Consider the following 19,220-nt stretch of genomic DNA (forward strand, 5'->3'; position numbering starts at 1 on the left):
TATCACTTGTCTGCCATTTGAAGTACTAGAAGTACTTTCTTATTATTTAATAAAATGACTATTATTCTGCCTTTTATTCCTGACTAGATAAAATGCTTCATAAAATAGGTGTTTTTTTAATTTTATTTTTTATTGTTGTTTGTTTGTTTGTTTTTTAAGATTATTAAGTAAACCAGAAAATATGAAGTTAAGTATCATAAACAGTTAACACTCCATTTTAGCCCACAACATAAAATATGCAATTAATAGAAAACAGTGGACAAGTGTACATGATTAATAATTCATTCAAATTAACGATCTCTGTCCTTTAATAATAAATGTTACACATTCCTTCTTATATATTTCTAATTAATGCATGTTCAGCATAGCTACAATTATGCAATTTGTAATTACTATTAAGAACTTTATGAACTCAAGAAGCTTTTCTAAACACCAATAAAACTTTCTAATATTAACAAGTATTTTAAGATATGGATAGGCAGATAGATTTCTTTTCGAGGTCACCAGTGTATTATTCCATTATCTACATACATAAAAGGAGAGAAGTCAAAAATCAAAAGTATCTTACTGTATTGAAAAGGGAACCTATGAGATTTTTAACCATAAAACTAATTTAGCACAGCAACATCTATGTAAAACTCCAGACATCTGGACTTTTCACCATATGATCCTGTAGAAAATGTCAAAACATACCTATAGCCCACCTGTTCCTCAGTAACCCTGAAGGATCAGATGTCAGACCTGACATCAAAACAGGTAGATCTGAACCTCCTGAAGTGTACCTTTGCTTTAATTTCCTGTGCAGTGTAGCCTTCCAGGAAGGAAATGAAATACTTCATTGTTTTCTACAACACTATACAATAGTATAGATTAGCTTAATTCAGAAATATCACAAGAAGCAGGTTTTTTTCTTTTTTCTCCTCTGGGAGAAGGGAAGGGAAGAGAAGACTGAAATGCAAAGAGGTAACTGTTCAATATTTGAAGAAAAATCAATTTCAAGAGAATGAATGTCTAGTTACTGAAGGAAAGAATGATTATGTGAAGAAAAATAAAAAAAAAATAAAATAAAAAATAAAAAAGAAAGAAAGAAAGAAAGAAAGAAAAAGGAACATACAGATTTCACAAAGGAAACGTAACTAAGAGATGTCCAGAGTTAAAGGCAATATATGAAAGCTCCAAGGGGTAGAGTAGGATGGTGAGTACAAAAATATTCATGTTTATGGCAAGCATATAGAAGAAATTATTAGAAATTGAAGATGAGAAAGTGGAATCTTCCTTTACCAAAAATGTATTAATATTTTTATGATAAAATAACACAATCAGTTTTAAAAGAAGTAGCACTTAAAATAAATGCATGAAAAAAACAGGTTCAGTGGCTTAACATGTCTCAGAATGTGCTGTTCTTCAGAAGATGCTAAGACCCCCTCTGACAAGGACTGGTTCTTGATATACTTTGAGCTCCTACAAATTCAGTGCCAAAAAAGATGCAAACAGCTACTTCAGAGCAGAATTTTGCACATGTTTTTACACTGCTGCAAGTTTAGAGGAGACTGTTTACAGCAAATGCATTTCATTTTTCAGTCAGAATATGTTCCTCTGTATCTGTGGAAGGCAGAAGCTCTTGCAGTCTGTTTCCTGTATACTCCCTGATGAATAAGGTAGCAAAGGGCAGGCTGAGAAGGGGAAGGAAGGATTAAGATGAGGACAGTGGGTTTGAGGAGGCTGGGGGCACAAGATCTGGGGTTCCTGTATGGGGAAAAAGGGCTGTGCAGGTGGAGCAAAAGGCACACCTTTGGATAGCTCATGTGTTGTAACAGAAAAAAGGCTTCCTCTTTCTTTAACATCACAAGAAAATATGTGAAGATATAGCTCTAAAACCTGTTTGGGTGTCTGCACTGCCTGAAGTTGAACCTATATTGGCAATGATAATGAATAAAACACAGGAAACTAGAATAAAAACAGATAAAAAAAGGGGAGCAGCAACACAGAAAATGAAAATCCATGAGAGATCGCTCCTGCAGCAACACCAATTGATTTCTCTAACAGTGATAACTGCTAATGGATTAGAGTGCAATGTGTTGAGAAAGCAGGACTTCAGGCACCAAAGTAATAAATATCAAATATAAGGTAAGCCACTATTCCGTATACTAAGAATATTAACATCCACGTCTTGAAAGAGTTCCATGATGGAACCAAACAACAGTCAAGTTTTATTTTATGTTTGTTATTGCCAGCTTATAAATTCATAGTTTAAAATTTACTCTAGTTGCAGCATTTGTCATTCCTTCAAAAATTATGGAGAAAGCAGCTAAAATTGTGATGCAATAGGTGACTTCCCACACTTTAATATTCAAAAAACGTTTACTTATAAAGATCTATTTCTGTCTTTGAATTTGCTGGAATAATTTTTCTGCCATCAACAGAAATTTTTCCATGATCATTTCACAGAAGCAATGAACTAATGAGTAGTTTCAGAGCTTTTTCTTTGAAACAACAGGAAAATGCGTGCTTTTCTTAGTTTTGCTCTTCAGTTTATTTCCTGTGCACACATGAATTGTTCAAAAGTGACTTTCTAAGATGAAACAAGAAATCTCAGCCATTGCATATTAAAAAATAATAATAATAATAATAAAGTTTTGCAATTGTTATAGGATTGCATAAGTTGTGTTTTTTTTTAAAGCTGCATTAAAGACCATAAAGCTTATTTTGCATTCCTACCTATGTATACATCAAGATCTAGTTCAAACCACCTTCACACTTAATATTAGGTCTCTTTGTTCACTTAGAAAATACATAGAACCAGTTTTAGCCTCATAAATAAATCACCAGTCTTGAATCACATAATCTAAGCATCTGAAGCATCTGTCATGTTACATGTGCCTATTGCTGATATTTGATAAGAAAGCATTTACCTATCTTTCTTACCATTTCAGCACGTAACAGGATGAAAAGCTTAAGGTACACAAGGGATGTGTATAAGTAGTGAGCATGCCAGACATTACTAAGCACCGTATAGACCTGATTCACTTCTCTGTTTCATACTAGTGGAACTCCTGGAAAATTCACAGAGAATGTATATACTCACAGGATCTTAAAAAAAAAAAAGATGAAGAAGGTAGGCCTGTATTTCAAGATAATCAGACAGTTAATGATTTCAGTTCAAAGAAGTTTGTAGGAGCTGGAGCTCTTTCTGACATGTTTCTCATCCTTAGTGCTGATTTGAGGTATTTTCTTTGGGTCTGGTAACTCAAGGCTTTGGAATTAAATTACAATATATGTTTAAAGTTCCTCATCCCTTGACTTCTTCATGTTAACTTAAACTCTTTTTCTTTAAATACTACAGTAAAAGCATTTCTAAATGTCAGTGATATTAAAAAGTATGCACAGTTTAACCTTTTAAAAGTAAGCAAAATTATAGTTTGAGGTGCCTTAGAAAAAGAAATAACTGAAGTTAAAAAAAAAAAAAAAAAGTTAATTGCTTTTAACCTTTTTAAGATTTGATTTTCTGCATCTTTTATAAACCAAATTTATTAACTCTTATAGCCAAGTTGTAATCCTGCTAAAATACTAAAACACTAAGAGGTGCTAGTAGAAGAACATGCAAGAACCACTGTAATGTTGGTATAGCTAGCCAGAATCAGTTGCAATTCAGAACAACTTCCTCACACATACCTTGTTCATTCCACTAGCAACGATAATGATTCAGCAAGGATTCAGATACAGATCTTAAAAGTATGTTACAGCTCAAGAATGAAACTCTTCCTCACGTTCCATTTGCAATTTTTTTTTTTGCAATTTGCAATTGCAAAAAAATAAAACCAAAGCACAAAACATGACTTACTTCCAGTATGATCAGCACATAGACACCAACTAAGATGATGGATGCAATTGTTACTTGTGCCTCTATATTAGCATGAAGGTATTGATGTTTCATGGAGAGAGGAACACTTCCAGGCTCCTGCAGGAAAGCTTGAATGTTTATGAAGATGGTGCCCCTGGGGAAAGGAAAAAAAGTTTTGTTTTTATTCTGTAATGAAAACTCATTCATTTTACTTATGCATTAATTTTATATTAAGAATCTATAAATATGTTATATTTTTGCAATTACAAGAGACTTTTCAAATATTTTCACTCTATCCCTCTAGATAGCTTTGCTTGGAAGATAACTCAGCAAGCCACCCTTGGAAATGCATTTAGAAAGCAAAGGAGATGTCATGCTTTCCTGCCCCTCTGAAACAGTCAGTGACAGATTATTTTTAGAATGTTATCTTATTCTTTGGCAGTCAAGTCTATGTAAACTTCAATGGTTTGTTTCTGAGTCTTGTAGCCAACCTGTTTGGCATCTGAAAGGTTCTAGTTGTGATGATTTGCTGATTTCTTCTTGAACTTAAAGGTAGAGACCAGTTGTACACCACCTGCAAAAGGGGCAGATTTGGTGATATTAGTAAGAATCAGTGAAAGTGATAAACCTCTGTTCTGGCTTTTATTCTTCATTCTATCTCCTTTGCAGCGTGGAGGATTTTTATGGACAGGAGATCAGACACACCACCCTAAATTCATTCCACTTTGTTAGTTATGTTAACAGCCTTCAGCAAGTTTATCCTCATCCCCTCATTCTATGAGTGAAGCTGGAAACAACTCCAGGAGATGCTCTAGAGAGGGGAGACCACATCACACTTCCTGTTTGGCTTTAGGGAACATCTAGGGCAGCTAGGCTCCTCACCTAAGCATCTCAGCTAGGTGACACAACACAAGGCTACTGTGGGCATTTCCACACTGCAAGAGCCACAAATCCCAGGAGCAATCCCAAACTTCCAGACAATTGGTACAGAGTTTCTGAATTTTGCACAGTCCTCTTTGACTCTTTAACCTGCAACACAAACTGCATGGTACTTAGGACAGGTGTCCTCCAGACTCTGAGTGGTGCCCTTGTGGCCCAAGATATTTTTACTTAAATTCAAATGGCTTGGGAGAGAAAAAAAAAAAAAATTAAAAAAAATAAAAATAAAAAAGGAATTACAGACAGTCAGCGTGGTGCTTTTATATTATGATGCTAAAGATATTCTTTCTTGGCAGATTTAAGGTGGAGGACCTGCCAGGAGAGCATTAGATGACTACATAAGGGAAAACAGCCAAAGTTGCTGAAGTGTCCATCGTCCTCCCACAGGCAATAGTCCCTGGAGTGACCTGTCATCTAAGCCATAGAAGAGACAATGTGGTTTGCTCCTAAGACTGCCTAGGAAGAAAACTATCAGACATAAGGTACAGATGATGAGAAGCCCAACAGCAAGATCCTACCCCCAGACATTATGAAGAATACATGCTAGAATTTCAGCAAACAGAAACAGAATTCCTTCCTTTGCTGATCTAGGAAGAGGAATGAGAGAAAGGAACAAGAGCAAAGAGAGTGAAAAGAGCCTCAGAAAATAAAAAACTGAAACTTTACCTACTAAAATACACTGATATACTGGCAAACTTAGTCAAATGTCATTACATACAGATACATAATTTTATTTTTTTTAAGAAAATAAATGTAAATAAATGTAAGATTCAGTTAATTGTAGTGTAAATCCTGAATCTGTCTTGACCCTATGTGCTACAAATTGCAGAAGAAAAACAAACAAACAAGCAAACAAAAAAAAAAAAAAAACAAACAAACAAACAAACAAAAAAAAAACAGCATAATCAGCCAACTTGGAACACCTGATGCAGAGAAATGCCTGAGGAGCACGCAGACAGGGAAAGTCATTCTGAGTAGCATAATCTGGTCATGTCAGGACCACCACTGGAGTGCCAGTGGGAGGTGGGCTGCTACAACAAACTGTGCTCTGGCTACCTGCAGCAGTGCAAAGGCTCCTTGGGGATCACTGCCTTGGGGATGCATTCTCCACATCAGGGAGTTCAGTGGTTTAAGGCTGTAATTGCCATTATCGTATTATTTGGCACACCGAGGTACTGGGATTAATCTTTCTCTGTAGTATTGGGTGTAAGCGGGCATACTGTTGATGTTATTCAGCTAAATTATCACTGGTACAGGACACCACCTATACAGAATGAGAAGCAGCAGTTTGTATGCCAATACTATTTATTAAATGATGAAGCTTATTTTCATTGTTCAGTGATACACAATGACACCTCATAAAAGATCCTCCTTCACTGAGTTCTCAGGAAGGGAGCAGCAGGAAGTTGCTACAGACAACAGAAAGAGAAAAAAAGCCAATAAGTGTGACAACTTGCCTGAAAAAATAATTTGCAACAAAATGTGAAAATGTATTTCAGTGAGTGCAAAAAGGCACTTTACACTTGTTTCTTCTTCCTAAGACAATTTTTGAAATGTTGCCAACTTTTAACACTTGAACTTTCATGCAAGATATCAGTCAAGAGATATCAGGTTTAGAAAATTTTGATTGGAAGTTAAAGAAAGTCTTGCAAAGGCTTAGTCTAATTATTTTTCTAATAATTTTTCCAATGCTGACCTTCACACAGGTTTTCCCACAGGGAAAAGCATGACCAACTAATGCACATACCAATGATGGAAATACAAAAGATAAAACACATCTCAGAAAAAGTGAAAGAAAATGCAAAGGCCATCACCTGCTGCTGGTGTCTCCTCCTTGGGACAGCATCTTCAGTCTGGCTGATTTGCACTAAAATGTATTCCTCTGTTTGCTCATCTTCTACATCTGCTACAAATGGACCTCCAAGGTCTAACCTCAACAGAGCAGAATCATGAAAATCTGTCAGATTCATAGCTGTTAATAAGGTTGTTAAGGTTTGAATTTCCAGTAAAAATGAGTATAAATTGTACCAACTCCAGAAGAAAAAATAGAAATTGGTCAAAAAAAAAAAAAAAAAAAACAAGGCAACAAAACCACATTCACCTAAAATAATCAAGAAATTATGAAAAGAACAAAAAAACCATTTTCTTCTTCAGCAAGGAGCACTGTTTTGGCCAGGTTTCCTAAGGAAACAGAATTTACAGGATCACAATACTTCTGTCCTTTCCTAGCAACTTGTAAGATCAATCAGTTTCAGCTGACATTGCAGATCTACCAAAGCTCCAAAAGAGTGTATGGAAATATGCAGAGACTGAGAAAGCTCTTTAAGTGTTTGTATAGATGAAAGGCTGCATCATTAGCTCAGAAATTTAAACATCACAGAAATTGTACTGGGAAAAACACTGTGTAAGCTACAACCACATGGGAAACTAAATCAGAATCAATGCCCCATTCATGATGGAGAATTTGCTTTTTGGTCAAAACTTCATTCACAAGTTTGCTAACATCTAAAAACATATATTCAAGCTTCTGCCAGCATACTCATGGTCTCTTTCTCCTCCAGCTCCTTTTCTACTTTTTCTTTCTCAGGTATAACATGAGGTGTGGTCAAACTACATTCCTAGTCTAATATAATTAAGAAATCAGCCAACAGTGAGAGACAAATCCATTAAATATATATATATTTATTTATTAAAATAAAAATTAAAAAGCCTAGCATTACTTATCCAGTACATCTAGGACTATTTAGACAGTATTGTTAGGAGTTCGTTTTTGGCTTGAATGAGAAAGAATTATCCCTGGAGGCCTGGGGAAAAAGGAAAACCTGAGCTTTGAAAGCCCTCACAGACTTTAAAAAGACTACAACAGAGAGACAGTGGAATTGTTTTGCAGCTGTCTGTGATGAGGTAGAGAGCAAAAGCATCATCAATATACGTGTGTATATTTATGGATATATATGGGTATGATGAGAAAGAAGACACTTGACTTTACACATATATGCCCTGTTGAAATCACGCAACTCAGACACATGCTTGAGTATCCTAACAACCTTAACTTCTGACATTTAATTTAATATACTACAAAAAAAATTAATCTAACGTAAAAAAATGTACAAGACTGTTTAACTACCAGAAGGATTTTTCCAGAAAGAGCTTCCATTACCCACAGAACTCAAAAATTTTAATAAACACAGAATAGTTAGAGGGTACCCAGTGCATTGCTATGCCCCACTTCCCAGTGAGCCCCAGTAATGCCATCTATAGAGGACCAGGCTCTTCCTACACTCTGATGGGGAAAGCCTGAGACCTTATGCAGAGTTCTTTCATCTTTAAAAGAAAGTTGTTGCCTGGACAAGAGATACCTCTCACACTCTGTAACCAAAAAAAATCCTAGCAGATCTAGTGGCAGTTGAACAGCCAGTGCATTGCAAGGTGATATAAATTTCATCCTGCTTAGTTGAACCACCTCTTGAACCACCTCTGTTCACACACTGTTCATCAAGAATGACCCACCCAGTCACCCCCAGACATCTATTTGCTTAAAGAAATTGCATAGGAAACCACAGAAAATAACCCCAGATGCAACAAACTTGGAAACTAATTCCAGTCAAGATAATTTACACGTGCAGCCCTTAGCAAACATAAATATAAATTAGTACAGTTCCTTCCCTTTCTGAAGGTTTTAAGTGTGACTTGGCATCATAGTTTTTTGGTGTCCTAATATATGATATTAGTGTCCACTGGAACTATATGTATACCTTTAGCTAGAGACATTAATTATATTTTCTAAGAGGCCTGCTGACCTGAAGTCATTAACCCAATGATTTGGGACACCTCTTGACAGTCTGCTTTTTATTAGAAGTGTAGCCAGTAATTTATGTCTCAAAAAGCTTCAGGTGCATATAATTATGGCAGCTCCCTTTTAAGCAATACTTTTAAAATAAATCCTGTAATTACTCAGATGACACATTCAGAAGCTATTATAAAGGATGCTTGAAATTAAAGGGGGAAAAATGAAACTTTATTTCCAAGAAGAGTTCTTCCTTCCTTCTTTTCCTGTGAAGATGGGGATACTTTAGATGTTTTTTCCATTCCTTTCTGTGCATTTATAAAACTATCCAAAAAAAAAAAAAAAAAGGTTCTCCTTTGATTGCAAGTGGAACTGAACATCATTCACTGATCTGCAATGAGGCACTTAGAGCTGAAATCCCATCAAAGTTATCTTTCTCCAAAAAAAATATTTAGAGACTCTGTCATAATTCCATTGTTAGACTGCAGCAGATCACAGCCTTTATGAAAGGTAGAATCAAACTAACCTGGGAGAAAACTTCAGCCATGTTTTGATAAGTCAAAATGCACTTTTTTTTACCAGGCAGCTCCTCAGAATAGTTCTGCCTTATCTTGGTTTTATATTGCCCTTAAATTGCCAGAATGTGATCTCTTCTCCATTTCAATCATTCAGATGTGACTTCAACTTTTGGGAAAACTATCTTTTTATTTCTAGCATCCCCTCTTACTCTGCAATTTAACCATGCTGGTATTTTTTTTCTGTTCTTAACATTTTTGCAGCATTTGCCTTTAAAGAAAAAAAAAAAAAGTCCCTGACAAGATTTACAGCTGGAGTTGTTATTTTTTATTTCACTTCAGCTAAGCTGCCTCATTTTTCTGTAGTTCCATTCTTGAAATTATATTACTGCTGTGAATTATCCTGTCAAGGGATTTTGGTTTGCATATGCTTTGTGCACCATTACACAGTGGCTCTCTGTATTTACATCTGGCACCAGCCTGGGTGCATCGCTCAAAGCTAAACCAAGAGTTGTTTTTTTCCATTCTTCGTTTTCTGACTAGCTGCTCAGAGAAGGTATTGAAGACAGTGTGAGAGTCACCTCAAGTCACTTTACTTTTTTGTAGCTTACATAAACAACATGATAGAACGGGATGCAGTGGCTAAATATTTAAATTATAATTCATTCACCACAGTTTCTACTTCTGTACTGATGATATCTGCATCTCAGCTGGTTACTCTGATTCCCTTAAAATCAGTGAAAAGAAAGTGCTTTTGAGATGGAATTCATTGCCTTAATTTAGACCACCACATTAAGTTAAGAGGAATCACTCATTAGAAGCACCAGCTGCCTCTGTAAACTATAAAGAGAGCCCAGGATGACTAACTCAGGTGTAGCTGAGATGAGTCACACCCTAAGTAGAGTCCCTGCGTTACCTTGCATCAAGCCATTTATTCAGTATGTACTGAACCAACCAAAAAGCTATGAATGACAGAGATTCTCTCTTATATTTGCATGCAGATGGCTGACTTTACACCTTCTTTAACATCTGTTTGTATCACCTACTCTGTCTACCGTAAAATGTAGCTTGACATTATTACAACTATTGATTATTTTTCACCAAGTTTCTGATATGCATGTACATGTATGCTATTGATTCTGATTTATGACCACATTGCTCAGGCTGGTTTCTTTGGTTTTGCTGGTTTTAAAAGACATTTCTCCTGGACCTTACTACATTTTTACATGTTGCCCTGGGATTATTTCTGCATTTTTCAATTTTCTCTCTTGATGTAAAGCAGATTGCTGTAACTAGTTAGGGTGTTTTTACATCATCCCTTCAAAACGTAGCATGTAGAAACACAAGTTCTTCTATAACTGTTGGTTTCCCTATCTGAAGAATTCTCCATAACTCTTCAGAAGTTTTATGAGTTCTTAATAAACTATTTTTCATAACATTTTCTCAACCATACTTTGATATTCTGCTTCTTTGCCTGCCACTGTACGTGGTCCTCATCTTCATCCATCTACTTAGCAGCTTGAACACTGCCTGTGGGTCAAAATGCTTAGTTTGTTTCCAAGAGCAACAACAAACTTAAACCATTTTTAAATGTGTTCTGCAAGGAAAAAATTACCAAGGAGTGTCTGACAGTAGAGGGCTAAAGTAACAAACAAAATAAATTCAAAGAGAAAAAAGAATCAAAGGGATTTGAGAAGCTGTTTCATTCATTCATTCATTTAAATTATGTTTCTTGGAAAAAGAACCCTTTTTTTTTTTTTAACTTCCATGGATGTTGAAAGTCTGATAAATTCTGTACATGCTCTTTGCCTCATAGTTGTTCTTTCTATAAATACCTCTGGTTCAAGGAGCAGAAAAGGTGATTTTCAGTGTCATTAATGGTCATGGCATGATTACAAGTTTACCTAGTGACCTTTTCTTGCTACTTGATTAATATATTTGACCCACCATTCAAACTCATGCAACCTAATAGAGGAATTTGATATTAAGGTCAGCATATCTTCGTCTTCTCTGTCTAAAGCCTCTCCTATCAATTTCCATATGTGGAATTTTTCTAAATGGTTCCACTGAATTCAAATAAAATAAGAAATCTAGCCTATGAAATATATTTCATATATATATTTCAGTAATATATTTCAATATATTACTGAGATACAGTTTCTACTTGAGAATTTGAGATCTTAACACTGGATGGGGCATGTTTAAATTGCTCAGAGCCACTGAGAATAGAGCTAAGCCAGATGAAATAGCTACTGACTAGTCAATTTGATATCTATAGTTTTTCGGATGACCAGAGACATGTTCAGTCACAACTTGAGAGTATTTTCTCTAACTTTTGTTTTGTGGTGATAATATTTCAGGAGCAAGTGAGTAAGGAACCCCTACTGTAGGTGCTGTGGAAATATATACCTTGCAAAGTGTCAGTTCTCACTCCAAAATTTTTAATGAGAAGATGTCAAGCATATAAAGCAAACAATTAGATCAGGACTGAAAGTATTTAAAATACATTCAAAAAAAAGAAAAATTTGGGGGCAGACTCAGAAAGAATTCAAAGTCCTCTCTCCAGTTATTATTAGTTTTCAGGTCCACAATAGCTGGACCCGAAGTAAGTTCTGACAAGAAATCTGAAAAGGGAAAATGGAATTGCTGCACCTAGACTAACCTAACTTTCCCTCACCTATAGCAGTAACTGGCACAAGTACAGATGTTCTTGAGAGGGAAGCAAACAAGATTGTAAATGAAATACTTGTCAGGGACAGAGTAAAGATGGAAATTCACAACTCTAAGAGGTAGGTGTGAGACCCATCACCCCAGTACTGCACTGGAAGATTTATCTTTTCTTGTAAAAAGCCAAAGTTTCTACTACTGAGAAGTGAAGAAATAGCAATAATTGTATCAGGTGCAGTGAAAGAAAAGAAGACAGTCCATTAGGGAGACAGACACTTCTTTAAATGACAGGTAGAGTTTGATTGCGTAATTCCTCAGTAACATCCACAAATCCCCATTACTTTTTAATTTCATAAAGCCTTGTTCAATTCTACAGGTTAATGCACAGCTCTGCTCCAGCTGTCTGTTCCCTACTGTTTGAGAAATATTTAAAATTTTACTTAGGTCAGGGCAGAATAGTTTAGAAGTGAAGGAATAAACACAGAGTATTGTAAGCATTTCAGAACATTCTTAAGACTGAAAACTTACATGGTTAGGAAAGAATTGTGGGAATAGTTCTCATTCTTTCTGTGGTCAACCAGCTAAGGTACCGAGGTTACTTCAAAGTTTGAATGGCAAAAGAGTTACAGAAAATAAATACGTTCATGTGTTAGAATAGGTATCTGTAACTAAACTAGGAAATATCTCTTCTATTTTTATTTATGTCCACTTTCCAAAGGTACATCATCTTATTAATCATTGATGTGTTCCATTTAACATACAGCCTTTCAGCAAAGGTCTGAAAATGCTGCATAGATATACATTAATAGAGGTATTGAATCTTACTTCCTGCAGAAGAGGGTCTTTCAACCTGGCTTTATACTAAACTTACTTCTCTCTGCTATTAAACAGTTTACTGTTAGAATTTATAAGCAAATAAATTCCGAGTGTTTTCAAAAAGGAACAATATTGCCACTACTTTGAAAAATTATACTAAGTCAACTGAACTTGGATCTGGTGGCAATAGCGAAACCAGTATTAAAAAATATATTAAGTACTCAGAAAGCTTCTATTAATTCAGGGGAGGCAAGCTGCTGTGTTCAGAAACTGTAGCCAGCACTCCTCAGTGCTACGTGTCAGGTTTGTATCCATGGGGATGGACAAAGCAAAGGGCGATACAAGTGAGCTATTAGAAAAGACACAGAAGACAGTGAGGGGGAAAAAAATAGAGTAAATCCAAGCAATAGATTAAACTACGGAAACATCAAAAAGGAACTAAAGCAATGGAAAAGGGCTACAGAGACATCACATTAAAAGCAGGTCACCCCCATGCCAGCAAGTCTCTCCCAACAGCCAGAGACTGAAAGTCCCACCAGGTCTGAGATCTAATGGCCATGACAGGAAAAGAAAAAAACAAAACAAAACAAAAAAAAAAAAGCAAAACAAAAAAATAAGTGGCACTAATGAATGAAGTCATTTTGGACGAGGGCATCGAGTGCACCCTCAGTAAGTTCGCAGATGACACCAAGTTAGGTGCGTGTGTCGATCTGCTTGAGGGTAGGAAAGCTCTGCAGGAGGATCTGGATAGGCTGCACCAATGGGCTGAGGTCAACTGCATGAAGTTCAACAAGGCCAAGTGCCGGGTCCTGCACCTGGGGCGCAATAACCCCAAGCAGAGCTACAGGCTGGGAGAGGAATGGTTGGAAAGCTGCCAGGCAGAGAAGGACCTGGGAGTGATGGTGGATTGTCGGCTGGATATGAGCCAGCAGTGTGCTCAGGTGGCCAAGAAGGCCAACGGCATCCTGGCTTGTATCAGGAACAGCGTGACCAGCAGGGCTAGGGAGGTGATTGTCCCCCTGTACTCAGCTCTGGTGAGGCCGCACCTCGAGTACTGTGTTCAGTTTTGGGCCCCTCGCTACAAGAAGGACATGGAGGTGCTTGAGCGGGTGCAGAGAAGGGCGACAAAGCTGGTGAGGGGCCTGGAGAACAAGTCCTACGAGGAGCGGCTGAGGGAGCTGGGCTTGTTCAGCCTGGAGAAGAGGAGGCTCAGGGGTGACCTTATCGCTCTTTTTAGGTACCTCAAGGGAGGCTGTAGCGAGGTGGGGGTTGGCCTGTTCTCCCACGTGCCTGGTGACAGGACGAGGGGGAATGGGCTTAAGTTGAGCCAGGGGAGTTTTAGGTTAGATGTTAGGAAGAACTTCTTCACTGAAAGGGTTGTGAGGCATTGGAACAGGCTGCCCAGGGAAGTGGTGGAGTCACCATCCCTGGAAGTCTTCAAAAGACGCTTAGATGTAGAGCTTAGGGATATGGTTTAGTGGAGGGCTGTTAGCGTTAGGTTGGAGGTTGGACTCGATGACCTTGAGGTCTCTTCCAACCTAGAAAATTCTGTGATTCTGTGAAGTCCAAAGGGACTACTCAGTTTGATTTTAAAAATATTTCCATCTTTGGCTTTAGATTTCATAGATTTTTCTAGTGTATGCAGACATTGTATACATGAGACTGTACATACTCAAAACAGAAATCAATTTACATGGGCTTTTCTGGAAAAGCATAGAAATTAAGGATTTTATTTTTTTAAAGCATAATGAGTATACGGCACTTAGTACCAATTTGACACTTTTTAACAGCTTTCTAAGAACTGAGCTACAAGAGGCAAAGTGTTCGTTTGCATAATTTAGCATCATATGAGCTAGGACACTTCTTTCTCACCCAAGGCAGTCTTGTATAATAACCTCTGAGGGTTTTGTGACAAGGACAGTTGCAACACACCTGCCTGCCTACCATGAAATTCTTGTAGATGTTCAGAGAGTAGTGCTCAGTATCCACTGAGAATACTACAGTCTGTCAGCCAGAATAAATCGCATATTTGACATTTGTGTGTGAATGGTTAGCATTACTCAAGTCTAGCCAAAAAGGTGAAAACTTTCTTCACTGTGTGACCAAGTGGAGGACAAACACATGAGCTTACATCTGCATAAATGAAGACTAGCAGCAATGGTGAGATGACATTCAGAATTGCTCATGCCTTTTCAAAACCTCATTTAGGAATGAAATCTTCCTCCTTGACCCTTCTGCTTGAATTGCTGTGTCACCTTGAAAATGAAGCATAGCTTTCTTCTCACATATTTTCTCCTATCTCATTGACCTCAGGTAGGAATGCAAGGACAGAACATCCAGTTTTCAACACATATGACACAAACTAAGAAGATGCAGCTCCAGGTTTGTCAAGTAAAGAAGGGGGATGCTGTATTCTGTCTGACAGCTACTTGGCTAGAGCATCCTGACATGACAGGTAAAATGCGAAATCTGGGAATACTTGTTTTTGTCTTCATATCCCAGTCCCAACAGCATTTCCTGAAACAAGCAAAAAGTATAACTGGCTGCAGAATCAACAGGCACAATGCAGAAGCTATGGTTCTAACTCAACATCTGTGGAAAGACATCTAATCCTCAAGTTATGCTCTGAGAGCTGACTAAAATTTGAACTCAAAGACTTGCCACCAATGCACCCTGATTTGGCAGTCTCTGTCATTACAGCTCTGGTGCTGTTCAAGACCAAATGCATATGTAAATAGGACCTTTCAACAACAGTTTCAAAGAGGAAAAAAGTACCGGTGTGAACAAGATACTGATGGGAGTTTACCATTGAAGTTGTCACTGGTCCCACTGGTCCTATTCACTTGCACTCCTCCAAAAAACAATCTCCACTTCTAATTATAAATGGCCCTCAAGACATTTTCTTCCTCATTTACCCTAGCAGTCATGTAATATTGTGTCATTATTTGCAATAGTGAGAATGCTAAAAATCAAAGCTATTTAAAGTGGACTTTCCCTGCTCAAAGCTACAGACCTGCCCAGTTAAGCAGAAGAAATCACTCTTTTAAAATGTAATAATCACACTTTTTCAGAACAAGACACTTCCCAGGAGCCCATAAAGTATATCTGTAGCTTGAATCATCTTCTAACATTAGTGAAATAATAAACAAGTAAATTGTAGACCAAAGTGATAAAATTAGAAATATACTGAGAATAAGAAATGTGATTTTTGTTTGTTTACTAACTGAATGCTCATCCTTCAAAGACCTTTGACATTCAGGTCTGCATTCACCTGCAATGAATCATTTTTATTTTGGATTATTCTGTTGCTTGTTCTTTTGAAGAGTTTGTTGAAGATCTGTGGACTTAAATTCACTATTGAGCAATTTTACATGGAAAAAAAAAAAAAAAAAAAGAAAAGAAAAGAAAAGAAAAGAAAAGAAAAGAAAAGAAAAGAAAAGAAAAGAAAAGAAAAGAAAAGAAAAGAAAAAAGAAAAGAAAAGAAAAGAAAGAAAAGAAAAGAAAAGAAAAGAAAAGAAAAGAAAAGAAAAGAAAAGAAAAGAAAAGAAAAGAAAAGAAAAGAAAAGAAAAGAAAAGAAAAGAAAAGAAAAGAAAAGAAAAGAAAAGAAAAGAAAAGAAAAGAAAAGAAAAGAAAAGAAAGATTCCACACCTCCACTGAAAAATATCTACAGATGCACAAAACTAAACATATGCCTGTGCTAAGCTGTTCTGGAAACAGGTCTGTGAATCACCTAGTTTGCTGCTTTTGAAGGAGTTCACTGAGTAGCATCATGGTCCAAGTACATTATACCCTACATGCTACAGATGACAGCATGGAGAGCATGGACAGCATCCAGAGCAAGTGGCCTGGAGAGCAGTTGCTACAGCCAGGGGCATGTGCTAGTCATGGTCAGAGCTATTTTCTGGGGCTTGATCCCACTAGGTCCCACTTACACACCTCAGGTTTCATACAAAGAGATGGAACTTAACTGGATGGGAACCACAAGACATCCCAGACAGGTGCTATACATTATAGCTCAAATGTGGAGCATGACTGTGCTTTGCATCAAGTAATGAGTCTAAGTGCAGCCCAGGCTCTGAGGACACTAAATCCTTCCTGGGCATAAGCGGGAAAACAGCCATTCAAACACTTTATCAATGAAACCAGTTCAGTTTTCTTCAATGAAAGAAGGATACAGAAGCTTTCCAGAGGCGAGACAGCCAACATCTGCCAGGACATACCTTGATCTGGATAAATGCCAAATAAAACCTAGGATGAGGATAAAAATCAAATATACATTAATAATACAAAAACTCAAAAATACCTGTTAAGCTTGTTTTAGAAACTTACAGAAGATTCTTTCAAACAGTACATTAAATCTTAAGATTGCTTTCCATATTTTCAGGTATGCTTCCCCCACAGCTGATAAGTGGCCCAGAGACACATATCAAGGACACATAATACTTACTGTCAAAGGCACTTGTTCAATATATGCCATCCAAGTGTTTCTTAGGACAAAGGAACTTAACCTCTTCAACTAGCTGTCTCACAGCATCACAGGATGGGTGAAATTAACAGCCAAAATGGTGATGAATTTACATGGAGAGGGAGGTACAATGAAGACTAAGAACAGCTCTAGTGGGAGAGGGAAGTAGAGGAAAACAGACTGAAAAGTGCTGGGAACAGGACAGGAAAACAAAATCTTGCCTGGAGTATATCAGCAAACAAAGCCAAGGAGAGAACATTTCTCATAGAATGACAAAGTCAACCAGAGGAAGAAGGAAGGAGAACAGAGTGGTGAAAAAGAGAGAAGTCAGAAAAAAAGAACTGAGAATGGGAGAGGTTTTTTTAAAGACATGCTGGGGTCTCTGGTCTGCCTAGAGAGCACAGATCTTCTCTTGTATTTTTGTAGATTTTCCTTTCAACACTCATATTCTGGGGAGTTCCTGCCTACTCTTATTGACTGCTAGTGCTCACTGGTGGGAACTGCTCCCAGCTGCCCTTTTTCAGCAGCCACTCAGAAAAGCAGAGGACACAAAAATTTTTTATACATTTTAGTGGCTTCCATGAGAGAATGGCTGCTCAAAGGGCTATAGGAGGAGATACACATTTTTCTAGAGGAAAAACCTACCAACATTCCCCAAGTTTTAAGCAACATCTGAAGACCCGTCTTAAATTCAAGAAGGAAACACTGAGGACACACAAATTTAAGTTAAAACTGACTGCTCAAACCCAGCTACCTGCCCTACTACATTGTCCAGGGTGGCGGCTAGTGCACTGAGCAGTTGTCTGATTAGGCATAAGAACCTGCACAACATTTTTGTGTTTGTTGTTTTGGTTTTTTTTTGCCATCTTCCTCCCACCCTTGATACATTTTTTTATTACCAAAGACCAAATATCACAACTTGTTTTAAACTAATTGTAAGAAATTTAATAGAAAGAGGGGGAAAGGATTGCCAATTCAATACTTACAGAGCAGACAACTACAAAGATAAAAAGACCTGAAACTTTCAGGAATTTTAGACAGCACCTGAAAAGTAAGAAACATGTATTTACTGTATGGTTATTAAAAATAAAATAAAATAAAATAAAATAAAATAAAATAAAATAAAATAAAAAAAGTATTCTTAATTGTTCTGCCATTTCAGAAATACCATGTTGAGCACTTAGAAGTGATATCACACCATGTCAGAGTGTGAACACAACTACACAGGGTCAGCAAAGGATTAGGAAGCCCTGGTGACTATAAGGGCTTTTTGTCCCCACTCTGCCACCAGACTGCTCTTAATGCATGGGAAGGAAGTTTTACCCTTCAGGAAAGCCAAGTGAATGCTGCAGCATGAGCTGGTGCTGGGACCTGGAGCCACTTCCCTGCTGCTACTGATGGCTCCCAAGAGACCCAAAGCACCTTTAATTCTCCCTGACCTCTCCCAGGGCTGCAAAGGAAACCATAGCCACTGCAGGAGGGTGACACATCTGAGCAGAAATGACAGATTGCTGCATAGAGGGGTACTGTCATGAACGAATTCCCCAAAACCAGACTTCCAATATGCATCCTGAAAGTTATTCATAGGATGCCCAATAGGCATCCTGAAAAGATAGTTTGAAGACAAGAGCAAGCTTTAATAATCTCCCAGTTTTAGTAGTATATCTTCAAACCAAATATGCTGTGTGAGCATCTCTACATAAACCGTCTAGCAAAACTCAATTTTTTTTCCATAGCACATCTGTTCCTTTTGAGGGAATGCCCAGTTCTGGAGATTCAATGCCATAAAATCTTCTGAAGTGTCAGAGCTTACTACGGAGTGGGTTAAGCAAGAATAACTCTAAATTCAAATGTTGAAAAATTATGCTCTCAAGTAAGAAATCTTAAGATTTATCACTGTTAAATTACCAGCTCTTTTATCTTACCATAAGAGGCAACTCTTTAATTATTTTCTTGTTGCCCATCAGAATGTTACACAGATGTCTTAATTTACAGAACTCTTTTTGTTATTTGCCCTTATTACATCTCTTCACTAATTGAAGCCACTGATGTTCTCATCACATTTTTTCAAAAGTAAACGCTAAATCATTGCTTTTCTGAGAGAATGATAAATGCAAGGTTTGATTTAAGCCTGATGACAAGCAAGAAGAAAAACATTTCAAGTCACTAGGATAATTAGTTGAGAAGGG

General features: G+C 37.2%; 1 protein-coding gene across 7 annotated transcripts in view; it reads right to left on the bottom strand.

Annotated features, from left to right (window-relative positions):
* Positions 1-19,220, bottom strand: part of OCA2 (OCA2 melanosomal transmembrane protein) — a 220,655-nt gene that overhangs the window by 134,132 nt on the left and 67,303 nt on the right. For all 7 annotated transcript variants that reach the window (XM_084528709.1, XM_084528712.1, XM_084528711.1 and 4 more), the window contains 5 exons: positions 18,018-18,075; positions 16,742-16,814; positions 6,595-6,752; positions 4,333-4,415; positions 3,842-3,995 (listed from right to left, as the gene is read on the bottom strand). In XM_084528709.1, coding sequence (XP_084384835.1) covers positions 3,842-3,995; positions 4,333-4,415; positions 6,595-6,752; positions 16,742-16,814; positions 18,018-18,075 — 526 coding nt within the window. The remainder of the gene's footprint in view (positions 1-3,841; positions 3,996-4,332; positions 4,416-6,594; positions 6,753-16,741; positions 16,815-18,017; positions 18,076-19,220) is intronic.

This window comes from Aythya ferina (genome assembly GCF_964211825.1).
Source record: "Aythya ferina genome assembly, chromosome: 1".
NCBI classification, from domain to species: domain Eukaryota; kingdom Metazoa; phylum Chordata; class Aves; order Anseriformes; family Anatidae; genus Aythya; species Aythya ferina.